General features: G+C 35.3%; 1 protein-coding gene and 1 long non-coding RNA gene across 7 annotated transcripts in view; one reads left to right on the plus strand and one right to left on the minus strand.

Annotated features, from left to right (window-relative positions):
• Window positions 1-13,965, plus strand: part of FNDC3A (fibronectin type III domain containing 3A) — a 226,865-nt gene extending 212,900 nt beyond the window's left edge. For all 5 annotated transcript variants that reach the window (XM_045377429.3, XM_065533245.2, XM_074022025.1 and 2 more), the window contains 7 exons: window positions 672-785; window positions 1,518-1,667; window positions 1,775-2,058; window positions 2,155-2,367; window positions 5,847-6,013; window positions 7,486-7,613; window positions 11,438-13,965. In XM_045377429.3, the coding sequence (XP_045233364.2) occupies window positions 672-785; window positions 1,518-1,667; window positions 1,775-2,058; window positions 2,155-2,367; window positions 5,847-6,013; window positions 7,486-7,613; window positions 11,438-11,752 (1,371 nt within the window). In that variant the 3' untranslated portion in view covers window positions 11,753-13,965. The remainder of the gene's footprint in view (window positions 1-671; window positions 786-1,517; window positions 1,668-1,774; window positions 2,059-2,154; window positions 2,368-5,846; window positions 6,014-7,485; window positions 7,614-11,437) is intronic.
• The window catches only part of LOC141408986 (uncharacterized), a 38,867-nt gene continuing 33,756 nt past the window's right edge, over window positions 9,104-14,214 (minus strand). For both annotated transcript variants that reach the window (XR_012426956.1, XR_012426955.1), the window contains exon 2: window positions 9,104-9,165. This is a non-coding gene — a long non-coding RNA (uncharacterized lncRNA). The remainder of the gene's footprint in view (window positions 9,166-14,214) is intronic.

Below are 14,214 nucleotides of genomic sequence, written 5' to 3' on the forward strand. Positions count from 1 at the left end.
GTGAAAATACCAGTGTATTGGGGCTTTTCTTTTGCTAATGAGCTTTAAAAAATTGATGACTATAAATTTCTGTAATTGTTCTCCTATGTGTCAGGGAAGGAATTTGCCAATACTGAATAAAATGTTTTATATTCCAGGTAATGTATGTTAAAAGTAATTATGAGAAAGTGAGCTTTTTAGCATGGAACAGAAAAATCAAATTATGGTACAAAATAAATATAAATGTATGGAACAGTATGTTGGTAAAATTTGATATGGAATATAATGCCTAAGAAAGATTCGTGAAGTATTAAAAATTTTAAAATCATAATTTACACCTATCATCTCCCATACCTTTAGTTAGTATCAATTTCTTCACTCCTTATATTTCTTCTGAATTATTCCACCCACCTAATTCCCTAATGTCCTGCCCTTCTTACAAAAACCAGTTCCTGAAGAAATAAGGGGCAGAAGAAAGTATAAGTAAATGAAACTTTAAAATTTCTCACACCTTTACTCTCATGATTTTTAAGTCTTTTTAGTTTATGTGAATACTTACAGAATTATGACCAAATTAATCTTGAAACACAGGGAAAAGACTTTATTAATGAATCTTTAAATATGCAGTTCTGTGCAATCAGTGGGCGTTTAAGGGTGAAAAATAAAAACACTAGTTACATTTGTTTTTCTAGTTTGGACCATTTTCAGAAAAATGTGATATTACTACAGCCCCTGGGCCACCAGATCAGTGCAAGCCCCCTCAAGTGACATGCAAATCTGCAACTTGTGCACAAGTGAATTGGGAGGTATTGTAATTTCTATTGACTTATATCTACTTTCTTAAGTGATTAGAATAGTTTATATAAAAGAATAAAGATACTGTTCATTTTTACCTCCTGTATTATACAGAGCAAGTCCTAGTTTAATTCACATGAGAAACAGTGACTTCTTTTTCCTCTTTGAAGAATTTGAGTGAGGTATATTTGCATTACAGATATTTAGATTCCTGTTCATTATGTGCTTTGTATTTTTATGAAAGGCTTTGTCTCAGTACTGAGATATTTCAGCCACTGGTAAGTTTACTGTTCAGAACAGACATACATAGGAATTAGTAAATTCTGTTTCTCTTATATTTATCCAGTACACATCTCCAGTGTACTTATTGTGGATAGTAATAATCAGTGATGATAATTATTATATTTTCAGTTCCCTTTGAAATTTAACAAAATGTCTGTATGGTTTTAACATTTCATATTAATAGAATTATTTGAAGTATATGTACCTTAAAACACTTTCTAAAGTGACTTAGTCATATTTCTACTTCTAATTCAAAACAGTTATATATTTGACCAATCTTAAATTCAGATAATCTTAATGAATAAAAAATGTAAAATTGAACGGTTTTGATTGTGCTTAAAAGTTTTAAAGAAATTCAGAAGCAATCTAGTTTTACATGTGGTCAGGTAAAGAACATTTTTGGTCAAAAGCTATTTAATCAACATCAAGACTAAGACCTTTATCCTTTTCTTAATTTAAAGGTTCCTTTGAGTAATGGAACAGATGTCACTGAATATCGATTGGAGTGGGGAGGAGTTGAAGGAAGTATGCAGATATGTTACTGTGGGCCTGGTCTCAATTATGAAATAAAAGGACTTTCACCAGCAACTACCTATTATTGCAGGGTCCAGGTAAAGATGATCAGTACTTTATCACTTAACTCTATCCAGAGTTTTATATTTCATTGGCATTTTCATGGTTATGACTTTGTTAACTCGGAGGCTCTGTTAATTTGTAGGCTCTCAGTGTTGTGGGTGCAGGCCCTTTCAGTGAAGTAGTAGCCTGTGTGACTCCACCATCAGTTCCTGGCATTGTGACCTGTCTTCAAGAAATAAGTGATGATGAGATAGAAAATCCCCATTATTCACCTTCTACATGCCTTGCAATAAGCTGGGAAAAGCCTTGTGATCATGGTTCGGAAATCCTTTCCTACAGCATAGACTTTGGAGATAAACAATCCCTAACAGTGGGAAAGGTTACAAGCTATATTATCAACAATTTGCAACCAGATACAACATACAGGTATACTCTAAATATTATGTTGATTTTTGCCTAGACCAGAGAGACACTTTAAATAAAACAATCATAACCAAACTTTTTTTCTTATGTGGCACTTAGAATACGAATTCAAGCCTTGAATAGCCTTGGAGCTGGTCCTTTCAGCCATATGATAAAATTAAAAACTAAGCCTCTCCCTCCTGATCCACCTCGTCTGGAATGTGTTGCCTTTAGCCACCAGAACCTTAAGCTGAAATGGGGAGAAGGAACTCCAAAGACATTGTCAGCCGATTCTATTCAGTACCACCTTCAGATGGAGGATAAGAATGGACGGTAGGTTTTTTTAATTGCTTCTTTATATAGATTCTTAGGTCTTAAGTATATAAATTTCTGTAACTGTTAGAAGTAGGCCAGGTGTGCTGACTCACACCTGTAATGTCAGCACTTTGGGAGGCTGAGGCAGGCAAATGGCTTGATCCCATGAGTGCAAGACCAGCCTGGGCAAGATAGTGAGACCTTGTCTCTAAAAAAAAATTTTTTTAATGAAGTAAGTTTTCAAAAATGAAGTCAAGATTGTCATACAAAAGTGTGTTGTTTTTAAAACATTTGAAAACACAATGTAGATTTCCTGTTTATAATTTGTGAGTGGAATACCAAGAGAAAAAAAATAAATGGGCTACTCTTTCGTTGTTTTCTCTAATCCGTTTACTGTTTTCATGATGATAAAAGACACCTAATCTTGGATACAAAATAAATTCTTCAATGTTTATTTCTAGCAGGACACAATTTTTTTTTTTTTTAAAGACAAGGTCTCGCTCTATCACCCAGGCTGGAGGGCAGTGGCACTATCTTGGCTCACTGCAACCTCTGCCACCAGGGCTCAAGCCATCTTCCCACCTCAGCCTCCCAAGTAGTTATGACCACAGGCGTGGGCCACTACACCTAGCTAATTTTTGTATTTTTAGTAGAGATGGGGTTTCATCATGTTGCTCACGCTGGTCTTGAACTCCTGGGCTCAAGTGGTCCTCCCGCCTCAGCCTCGCAAAGTGCTGAGATTACAGTCGTGAGCCATCATGCCTGACCAGAACAATTTTTTTTTTTTTGAGACGGAGTCTCACTCTGTTGCCAGGCTGGAGTGCAATGGCGCAATCTGGGCTCACTGCAGTCTCCACCTCCCAGGTTCAAACAGTTCTCCTGCCTCAGCCTCCCAAGTAGCTGGGACTATAGGTGCGCACCAACCATGCCCGGCTAAGTTTTTGTATTTTTAGTAGAGACAGAGTTTCATCATGTTGGCCAGGATGGTCTCCATCTCCTGGCCTCATGATCCACCTGCTTCGACCTCCCAAAGTGCTGGGATTACACACGTAAGCCACCACACCTGGCCCCAAAACAATTTTATAGTAAATTGTTATGATTGTTTCTGGCCTCTGAGATCCTTGAGGGCAGAGATTATGTTTCAGTCTTTTCCACACCCCTGACAACAGGGCCTGCACACTAAATGAGTACAGTTCAGTTTTTCACTGTGTGATCTCAGTTAGATTCTGTGATTATCTAGTCCCTTTGCTAATCTCTGTCTCATTCAGATTCTTTCTGTGCCTCTTTTACATCTTCATGTACCTGTTGTACTATTTCCTATATAATGTGCCATATACTGCCGCACTAAATCATGTGTTTGAATTACAGTGTTAACTCTGAATATTTGTAACAGTCATTCTAATGCCAACTAGGGCTATTTATTCACATTATATTCCATATAAGCAATGCCACATCCTCCCACAGCTGTTAATCCTTTAATATTTTAAGAATTTTGAATTTTGCTTTTCTGCTTTTCACTGAATATATTAGAAACAATTTCCATATCTGATGGACTCAGAATACTAGTAACAGTTTTTCCCAAGATTAACTTTTTTGGCCGGGCACAGTGGCTCACACCTATAATCCCAGCACTTTGGGAGGCCAATGCGGGTGAATCACGAGGTCAAGAGATCGAGACCATCCTGGCTAACACAGTGAAACCCCATCTCTACTAAAAATATAAAACAATTAGCCGGGCATGGTGGTGGGCGCCTGTTGTCCCAGCTACTCAGGAGGCTGAGGCCGGAGAATGGCGTGAACCCGGGAGGTGGAACTTGCAGTGAGCCGAGATTGTGCCATTGCACTCCAGAGCCTGGGCAACAGAGTGAGACTGCGTCTCAAAAAAAAAAAAAGATTTACTTTTTTGTGTTGTTTGTATCTTAGCCAGATATTCAACAATGGAATGTTCATGATGCTTGTACATAAGTACTCTCTATCAGAAATACTTATACATTTAAAATAACATGGAATAATTTTGTATACTAGTATATCACCAGTAAGAACATTACACAGAACAAACACTATTGATCATTTCCTAAAATCTATGTATCGATGAATGTTAGCCTTTGTTCTTGGCAGAATTTTATGTAATCTTTGTAGCCTTATCACTACAAACAGATTATTTGCCTTATAGAAGTTTTTGGTATAGCCATTTATTTTTAATATATGTTATTATTACTGGGCAAATTAACTTTAAATTTTTTTCCTCCCCTTTCTAGCATACATTTGGGGTAGTGCAAGAAGGCTTACTGGAAACAGGTCTAATTAGTGTTTGGTTGAAATATAATAGAATAAAGATTCTATTAAATATAAATTCTATTCTATTATAGAACTTCCAACTTAATATTCAGCTGCATCTAGAGACTTGTTATGGGGTATGAATATGGCTCATGGCCTTTGGTTGTGGAAAATAAATAAAACCTTTTATGATACTGTTAATTTTAATGCACACATTTAATAAATCAATTTCATATCTTTGATGACTTTCATTTGCTTTGATTTTCACAACTACATATACTTGCTGTGAGGATGGTATCATAATGATACTTTAGCTGTTCCCTGATCCAGATTTTGTCATTGTTCAGCTTTTTTAAACAGTGGTATTACCACTATTTTTTTTCCTGTCATTAAAAAAAAATTTAGAGATTGAAAAGGCAAGGCTTATCCAATTACTGCTTATTGGAAGTACTGTTTCTTCCTGTCATTAAATATTTCTTTATTTTTAACTTGACTACAATTTTCAGACTGTTAGCATTGAATAAGCATTCATTATTCATTTTCTAATTTCCCAGAGTTTTAGAAACATCCAATCAAAAATATTGGGATGCATTCAACTTATAGTAACATATTAGGAGAAATATATATGATATTCAACTTCATTGAACAGTTCAAGTGGATGATGTATTGGAAATTATATATTGTCATACTGCTTTTGTAAATCTCTAGAGAAACATCACCAAGGCAACTAAAAATCTGCCTGGGAATTGAGAATTCTCTTTTTTTCAGATAAAGACAAGGAAGATTAAAATAGAAACTTAATCTCATAGCTTAGCTCTCTATGCCATACTTGACAAGTTTTATTAATATGACTTTAGTTAGAAATAATTCGTAATGAAAATTGTGATGCTCTGAGCATCTTTTAAAATGTACATTAACAAAATAGTATTCAGAAACAAAGCTAAACTGGAAGCCTGAGACGAAACAGTTATGGTTGGATATGAAATTTATTAACAGACTTTCAGTAAATCATGTCAAATTGGGAAATTTACCAAATATCCTATTTCTCTTCATCTGATGAAAAACAGATTTATTTTAAGTGACAAAGAGTTCCTGGCATCAAACTTTTGGTGTAACTTATCACTCCTAAATAATGTTCCTAAATAAGTGTGTTTATACTATTTTGTAAAACATTTTCATAAGCTAGTATAAGGTTTATCTAATAGTTATTTCCATTTTAGGTTTGTATCCCTATACAGAGGACCATGTCATACATACAAAGTACAAAGACTTAATGAGTCAACATCCTATAAATTCTGTATTCAAGCTTGTAATGAAGCTGGGGAAGGTCCCCTCTCCCAAGAATATATTTTCACTACTCCAAAATCTGTCCCACCTGCCTTGAAAGGTAAGTTATACATCCTGAAGTTATTTTCTTTTATAATAAATTACTTTTTTTTTTTTTTTTTTTTGAGATGGAGTCTCACTCTGTCGCCCAGGCTGGAGTGCAGTGGCACGATCTTGACTCACTGCAACCTCCGCCTCCCGGGTTCACGATATTCGCCTGCCTCAGCCTCCCGAGTAGCTGCGACTACAGGCGTGAGCCACCATGCCCGGCTAATTTTTTGTATTTTTAGTAGAGATGGGGTTTCATCGTCTTAGCCAGGATGGTCTCAATCTCACCTCATGATCTGCCTGCCTCGGCCTCCCAAAGTGCTGGGATTACAGGCGTGAGCCACTGTGCCGGGCCAATAATTACTTTTTAATGTATTTTCCTAAATGCTTTGTTTACTAATATTAAAATTTAGCATCCAGTATATGTCCACCGGTTATACAAAATCATATAGGCAAGCCCAACTCTACTGAGGGTTCCACTCAATAATAAAAGCTGTTTTATCTGGCACGTTCATATTCAGACAAGTACTGGCTTTTGTCACTGATGTTTTTAATAATGTAACATAAAAATACTAAATGGAATAGGTAGGCCATTGGCTTAAAGAAAAAAAATTATAAACTCTGATTGTTTAAACATTTTGACTTGTTGATAATACATTCATTTAGATTTCAGAAGGAAAGCCTGGTCATCTGTTACGCAAAACAAATTCTTCATTAATGTGGGTTTTTCAGTCAATTTTACACACACATGTACACATATTTACACACATTTGTATATACATTTATCTTGTACTTTTAGAGGGGTTCTTATTTTAAAGTGACTCTGGCAAGGGCTGCACTCTATTTTTAGCTGAAAAGTCTTATAGTTAATTGCTCTGAAGACTAATCACAGAGACTTCTAGAACCATATCCTGGATCATGTACTTAAACAGAAGAAGCAGAACTCTTCTTGAATAGTCTTTCTAATAATATTGAGAGTTTCACTGAGTCCTTTTTCTGTTTGCTCATCAAGTTCAGTGTCTCTTAGCTTTAAGAAGAGTGCTGACTATAAGCAGAGCACAGTGGCTCACACCTGTAAGCCCAGTGCTTTGGGAGACTGCAGGGGGAGGCTCACTTAAGGCCAAGAGTATTGAGACCAGCCTGGGCAACATAGTGAGACCTGCCTCTCTACAAAAGAAATTTTGAATTAGCTGGGGATGGTAGCATGTGCCTGTATATGTAGCTGCACAGGAGGCTGAGGCTGCAGTGAGCTATGATTGCACCACTGTCTCCACTCTGGGTGACAGAGTGAGATCTCATATCTTAGAATACAAGAGTGCTGATTTTAACCTCTTTGGATGCAAATTTCAAAAATTCACTGATACTTATTTCAAGTTTATAAGTGGATTTTAAATATTTGTTGATTTTTATTAAAACAAGTGTCTGCATGATGTACCAAATTAAAAATCAAGTGGAACAGATTTTATTTATATTTGTTTCCTACAGCACCCAAAATAGAGAAAGTAAATGATCACATTTGTGAAATTACATGGGAGTGTTTACAACCAATGAAAGGTGATCCAGTTATTTACAGTCTTCAAGTTATGTTAGGAAAAGATTCAGAATTCAAACAGGTATGTACCAAGATATTAATTTGTGGATGCATATGTTTACCTTTTTTTAATTTTTATGTATTTTCAATGTAAGATTTGGCCACCTTTACCTTTCTAATTCATAAACATGTATTCAGTATATATTATATTCCAGAGATCTCAAGATTCCAAATCTTTTCAGTATGAACTACACTTGAACAGATTATTTATTTATCTGATAAGTATTCATTGAACTCTGTGCCAGGCACTCAGGATACAGCACTGAACAAAAAGTCCCTTGCCTCCATGGAGCTTACTTATATTCTGGTGGAAAAGAAGACACTATAAGCAAATGAACATGCCAGTATATTGTTAGATATAAGTGCAATGGAGAAAAAACAATATTGGATAAAAGAAATAGGGAGTAGTGGAGGGGGAGGGCACTGAGTCTTATTTCATTTGGGGCACTCAGCTGACATTTCAGCATGGCCCAAAGGAGATGACTATGGGGAAAAGAGTGTTCCAAGAAGATGTGCTGAGGCAGGAACATGCCTATTAAATCTGATGAACATAAAGGAGTCAGTATGACTGGGATAGAGAGAGCAAAGGGAAGAGTGGATAAGGTCGGGTAGTTAATCCTAAGGGGCCTATAGGTGGTATGGAGTGATGTAGGGCGTAATAGGCCATACTGTGGCTTTTACTCCACGTGAAATGAGAAGACACTGGAGGATTTTGACAAGGGTATTCATGTGATCAGACACAAGGTTGTTTTGACTATAGTGTCAAAACTACAGTAGGACAAGGGCAGAACTAGAAAGACTAATAAGGAGGCTTTTACAATAATAGTATTAATAATAGTCATAATGCAGTGCCATAAATATGACATTAGGCATGAAGTTATAATGGAATCCTAGAGGAAGTGTCACCTTCCTAGCCAAGAGGTTTCAAAGATAGCTTTCTGGTAAAGCAAGAATAGCAGTCAGATAGAGTGGAGAGTTGCCAATGTTTGTTACAACTTTTATAAAGAATGAGCTTTTATACCACTCCAAAGACTAATTAAATAGCTATACATTTCATCTGATTTTCCGTTTTTGCCGTAACCTTCTTAATTTTGAGGGCTTTTAAGCTGGGTTGTTTTCATTGTGTCTTATATTTTCCTCTTCCACTAAAAAAAAATGATTATTCATTTGTTTTAGTCCAGTATTGTGCTGTTGTAACTACTCTGTGTAATATCTTAACTGAAATTACAAAAGATCCAAAGAGTCAGATTAAATCTGGCATGCAATTGTTTTTCTTTATTAAACCATCTGCAAATTGACATGATAATTAGATTTGAAATGTAATTTACAGATAAGTAGGTTTCCTTCTAAGGAGGAAGCAAAATTAATATTAAAGAAACTATAATTATATTACACGTTTAAAGGAAATAGGGACTCCACATTTGAGTAGTTTATGGATAAGCTTGAGGCTTGTTTGAATGACTTTTCTTGGGTGTATAAACCATCTGAAATTAGCTTGAGCAAGTTAATCTGTTTTCTTCGGTCCTGTATCTACAGCCAACTATGTCTCTTCCTGCTTAGATGTCTTCCCACATCTGAAATACAAAATTGAATACTTGATCCCATCATCTTCCCTCCCAATATCTCCTCTCCAACATCTTTACTTCATCAGTGTCATGGACACCAATATCATCTTGGTCTCTAAGCTATAAATTCTTAGATGAATTTTTTTTTCCTATCAACTCTTAATCAGAAGTTTCTAAATCCATAAAACTACATCAGGGCCTCATCACTTTTACATATAGATCAAGAATCCCTGTCCTACTCAGCTCCCTTCAGTCCTTCACACAGCCTCATGATTAGGATTCCATAAACACTGTTTTAATGTCACACACCTACAGTGGTCCCTTTTAAATTAACCTAAATTTCCAACTAGTGTAATTAATGTATTCTTCCTGTCTGTACCAGATCTCTTCATTTATCACCCTCATGCCATTTGTTGAGGTTTTTCTTTCTTAACCTAATACTGCCAGGTTCATGGAATGGTATATGAAGACACATGGAAAATATAAAGACAAAAATCATCCATTATATCCATAAGACAAATACATATTTTTAATTTTTACTAAATTTACTTCAGTGTATGTATACAATTTTACACTACTTTCTCATACAACATTCTGTTTTAAGTGAATCCTTTTATAGGTTGAAGCATCCCAAATAAAGTCCAAAATTCAAAACGTTCCACCCAAAATCTGAAACTTTTTGAGGATCGACATGACACTCAAAGGAAATGCTCACTGGAGCATTTCCAATTTCAGATTTTTAGGTTTGGAATGCTCAACTAGGAAATATGCAACTATTCCAAATCAAAAAAATTGAAATGCTTCTGGTTCCAAGCATTTCATATAAGGAATACCCAACCTGTACCATCTCCCAAACATGGATCATTTCTACATTCTACTCCCTGAAACATTATGCATCCTTAGAACTAATGCATAGTCACCATTTTCTTTCAGATTTCTCTTAAAAGCTTCTTTCAATAAGTTCCTTTATATATTGTTATCAGCATCCACATTTTTATTTATTGCCAATAATTCACTAATTTAATGGCCTTTTATTAAGTACCTGCTATATGCTGGATTCTGGAGATAGAAAAATGAGACAGAGATCTTACTTTACTTTGAGAGCAAAGCCATATGTAAAAAAATTAGATTTATAACAGGTACAATTGAGGCAGCTAAAAGTACTTGAAAGCCCCCACGCGTTGGTTCATCTGACTTGTAGCCCACCAACTAGCTGGAGAAACTCAACTGACAAGTCATTTAACCCTATGAGCCTTTTTCCCAATTACAGAATGAGTGGCGGGGCGGAGGTTGCTCATTATTGGAAATGATAGCTCCTACAGATTGAGCAGTGACTGCATGCTGAGCACTGCACTAAGTACTTTAACAAGCATTAGTTCATTTCATCCTCATAACTGTCATACATGTTAACTACTAGTATGCTTGTGGTAGTTGGTCTCAAATCACATCTGGAGTGTGAAGTGGTGGAGCAGACCTTGGATGCCAGGGGTGAACAGTTCTAGTATATATCTTCTTAACCCATTTATGCCTAGTGTTCCATTATTGGAACACTAAGCTTGTGGTAGTTATTTATATCCAACTGATAAGGTTATTGCCAAGGTCTGATTTTTCACCAAAAAAAAAAAAAAAAAAAAATTGCAACCTCTGGCATAAATGGGTTAATTACTAGCACACTCCCCTGAAAATCTGTGGAATTTCATTCTTTTTATTTCCCTTGTAAGGCATGGCAGAGGAGGTCCTATTCTCTGATTCTAAGTGATCTCCCCTCTCTGGAGTTTATACAGTGATTTGCCATAGGCACCTATAGAGAAAGCTCCCCTTATTCATTTGCCATTTCATTCAACAGATATGTTTGAAATTGTATGGAAATTTATCAGTTATATAAAGACATAATGGGGGAAGCAAAAGTAGACACTATCCCTTCTTTGATGGAATTATTTCATTAAAAAATGACTTCTTACATTTGAGAAAAGCAGGAAAATGCTTGAGGACTGATTTTGCTTGTTCTCTAGCTGCCCTGGGGCACATCTGCACTCCTTAACTCATCTGTGAACCGTATAAAGGTAGATCTCACATCCTCGCTTTTGAAATTTCTCTTGCCTCTATGCAACAAACAGATAAGTACTTTAATGGATAGGTATTTTTAACATGTCATTTAAAAGATAAAATCAATGGCATTCACTGGCTTTCACATCAAAAACAATTCTCACACTAGCCAGTTTTAACACATTTTCTGTCCAGCCTTCACACGTAATTCTTCCTTCCAATAATTTATTAACAGATTTACAAAGGTCCCGACTCTTCCTTCCGGTATTCCAGCCTTCAGCTGAACTGTGAATATCGCTTCCGTGTATGTGCCATTCGCCAGTGCCAAGACTCTCTGGGACACCAGGATCTCGTAGGTCCCTACAGCACCACAGTGCTCTTCATCTCTCAGAGGACTGAACCACCAGCCAGCACCAACAGAGACACTGTGGAAAGCACAAGGACCCGACGGGCACTGAGTGACGAGCAGTGTGCTGCCGTCATCCTTGTGCTGTTTGCTTTCTTTTCCATTTTGATTGCCTTTATCATTCAGTACTTTGTAATCAAGTGAAAATATAACTTTATTTTTTAACTCTATTACATTTTATTTTGTCATGTACTAAAATTATTTCTGTATTGCTTTTATAAAAAACAGTGGCATTTAGCACTGGCATTGAGACTATAGCACATCATTTTTGCCATTTTCAGTGCTTATATTGTTAGGTAGAGGCTGGCACTTTATTAGAATGCAAGCCACAAAAATATCAATTTTGGTTTTTTGTTAGGGTGGGTCTTCTTTTTTTCTTTCCCTCTCTCTCTTTTTTTTTTTTTTTTTTTTTTTAACATGCCTTCTTATAGAAAAACTTTCTAAGAGGCAACAATTTAGAATGGATATTTTGACCAATCGGCATGAGTGTAACAGTGATAACCTGATCTTTTTGTTTTAAAGATTATTACCAAGTGAAAAATCAGAATGAATAGAATTTACACTAACATGCTATATAAAATGTTAAAGTCTGATGCTGTGAAAGCAATCTAGTGCTATATTTCTACCTCCTCATTTGTCTTAATTATTTGGTAAGTGGGATTATGATGAGTAACTGGAGGGGCTTAGAAACAAAAACTGGATGAAAGAGTATGCATGAAGTAAAGCTTCTTTGATAAATGTGGAGTTCTTCATTATAAATATATTTTCATGAATTCACAGATAAGTACTTAAAGAAAGCACAGACAGTTTACTTGGCCTAAAAATATTTTGATGTTTACTCAAAAAGTACCTCTTCGGGTCTTGAGAACATGGAAAAGAACTGAGTGCTTTTAAATACTTTTTAGAAAGTAATCATAAAAGTAAATTGAATTTCAAACCTATTTGGCTTCTATTTTGTGAACCTTTGAACTATCTGTACGTGTATAAGGGTATACATGTACATATATGGCATATAACAAGTGTACACATATACACATAACAAGTGTAGAAATATGTATTACACACATACACTCACTCTGTCGGGTATAGGCTAATTTTGAAGAACTCCCAAAAGTTTTTGCTGCTTCTCCCATAACTGCTGCCACCACCATCAGAATTCATAATCAAACCTAACCTTTTTGTTTGGGGCACCAAATCTGAAGACAAAATTAATTTGCACCAGTAAACTTCAAGCTGCTTTCTTTCTTGAAAACTAAACGTTTAATGTATAATGTCTGTTTGGATACTGTTCCAAATTGTTGATTGCATGTGGTTAATGTTGCATTAGAGCACTTTGCAATTGCATAATTCATTAATGTTTTGTGAGCTTGCATTTGTGAGTTATTGGATGATCAGACTGAATTTTGTCAAGTATCACATTGTACATCTTGCCTAGATGTCAATGACTGCCAGTAATAATACAGTTTATAATGAAACTATCTACAATTCCTGTTTTAGCACATCTGTTATCCGTAAAACACCTGTAACTAGCTTTTTTAATTTATTATTTGAATTTTAGGATAGCAAATCACTAATTTTTAGTTGCTGAGGTTGGCATTTTAGTGATTAAGCACTTCTGTCAGTCTTTGAAAAAAGAACGTATGTTTTGTGCTTTGAAGATCTCTGAAGAATTTCTTTTATAATAGAATGGGCATGTATTGTAACAGTTTTATGTCAAATGATCTGTGCTGTAGAAAAACATTAACCCTTGTTCAAAAAAGAAATGGATAAACTTGGCCTTTCTAAGTGGTAAGAATGACCTGTCACTATAATATACTGTATGTTTACATTTTATTTAAATTTAATCTCTTATGTATAGGGTGATAACCTTCCCCCAAAACAACAGTGATTGCGATTGTTTTCTAGAAACTTCTTTAAAGTGCCACATTTGGCAGTACAAATGAGTCTGAGTGTAATAGCCCAGAGATTTATATATAGTTGAATGTCTAAAATGGTAAAATGTGCCACTGTGTCAAGTTACAGTGGCTTATGTTTTTCATAGTAATTCAAATGAACCTCCTATTTTTGATAGTAAATGTCATTTAATAGTATACTTGCCATTTGAGCCTCACTGCAAAATTAGTGCAGAAGAGAAAACAATTTTTAATGTAATCTTGATTTTACCTCATATACTGTACATTCCAAAAACTCTAAACTTTTTAAAGATTATAGATACACTACCAAACATATCACCTTAAAATTGTATAAGGCTGAATGAACTTCATACAAATGAAAAAAAGCTCATAAAAATACCTAAACTATGTAGCAAAAGTATCTTTAAAATCCATGGAAAATAAAAGTTGTATCATTCTTTTTGAGATATGTTTATTGTATTCATATATATTCATTATTTGCTGCCTGTTTAAGAAAATGAAATGTTATGGTCTCCCCTCTTCCAATGAGCTTAAACATTTTTCCCAACAGTATACAAATCATCAACATGAGAGGATGTATATTTATTATATAAAGCCCAGTAAAGAATGAAATTAGAAGTTTTATCCTAGTGACTTGATTTTGTCCAACTCATGAAATATCTTACTTCCTTTCTGTATATAAAGAATACAGTG

The sequence above is a fragment of the Macaca fascicularis genome, chromosome 17 (genome assembly GCF_037993035.2).
Source record: "Macaca fascicularis isolate 582-1 chromosome 17, T2T-MFA8v1.1".
Taxonomy (NCBI): domain Eukaryota; kingdom Metazoa; phylum Chordata; class Mammalia; order Primates; family Cercopithecidae; genus Macaca; species Macaca fascicularis.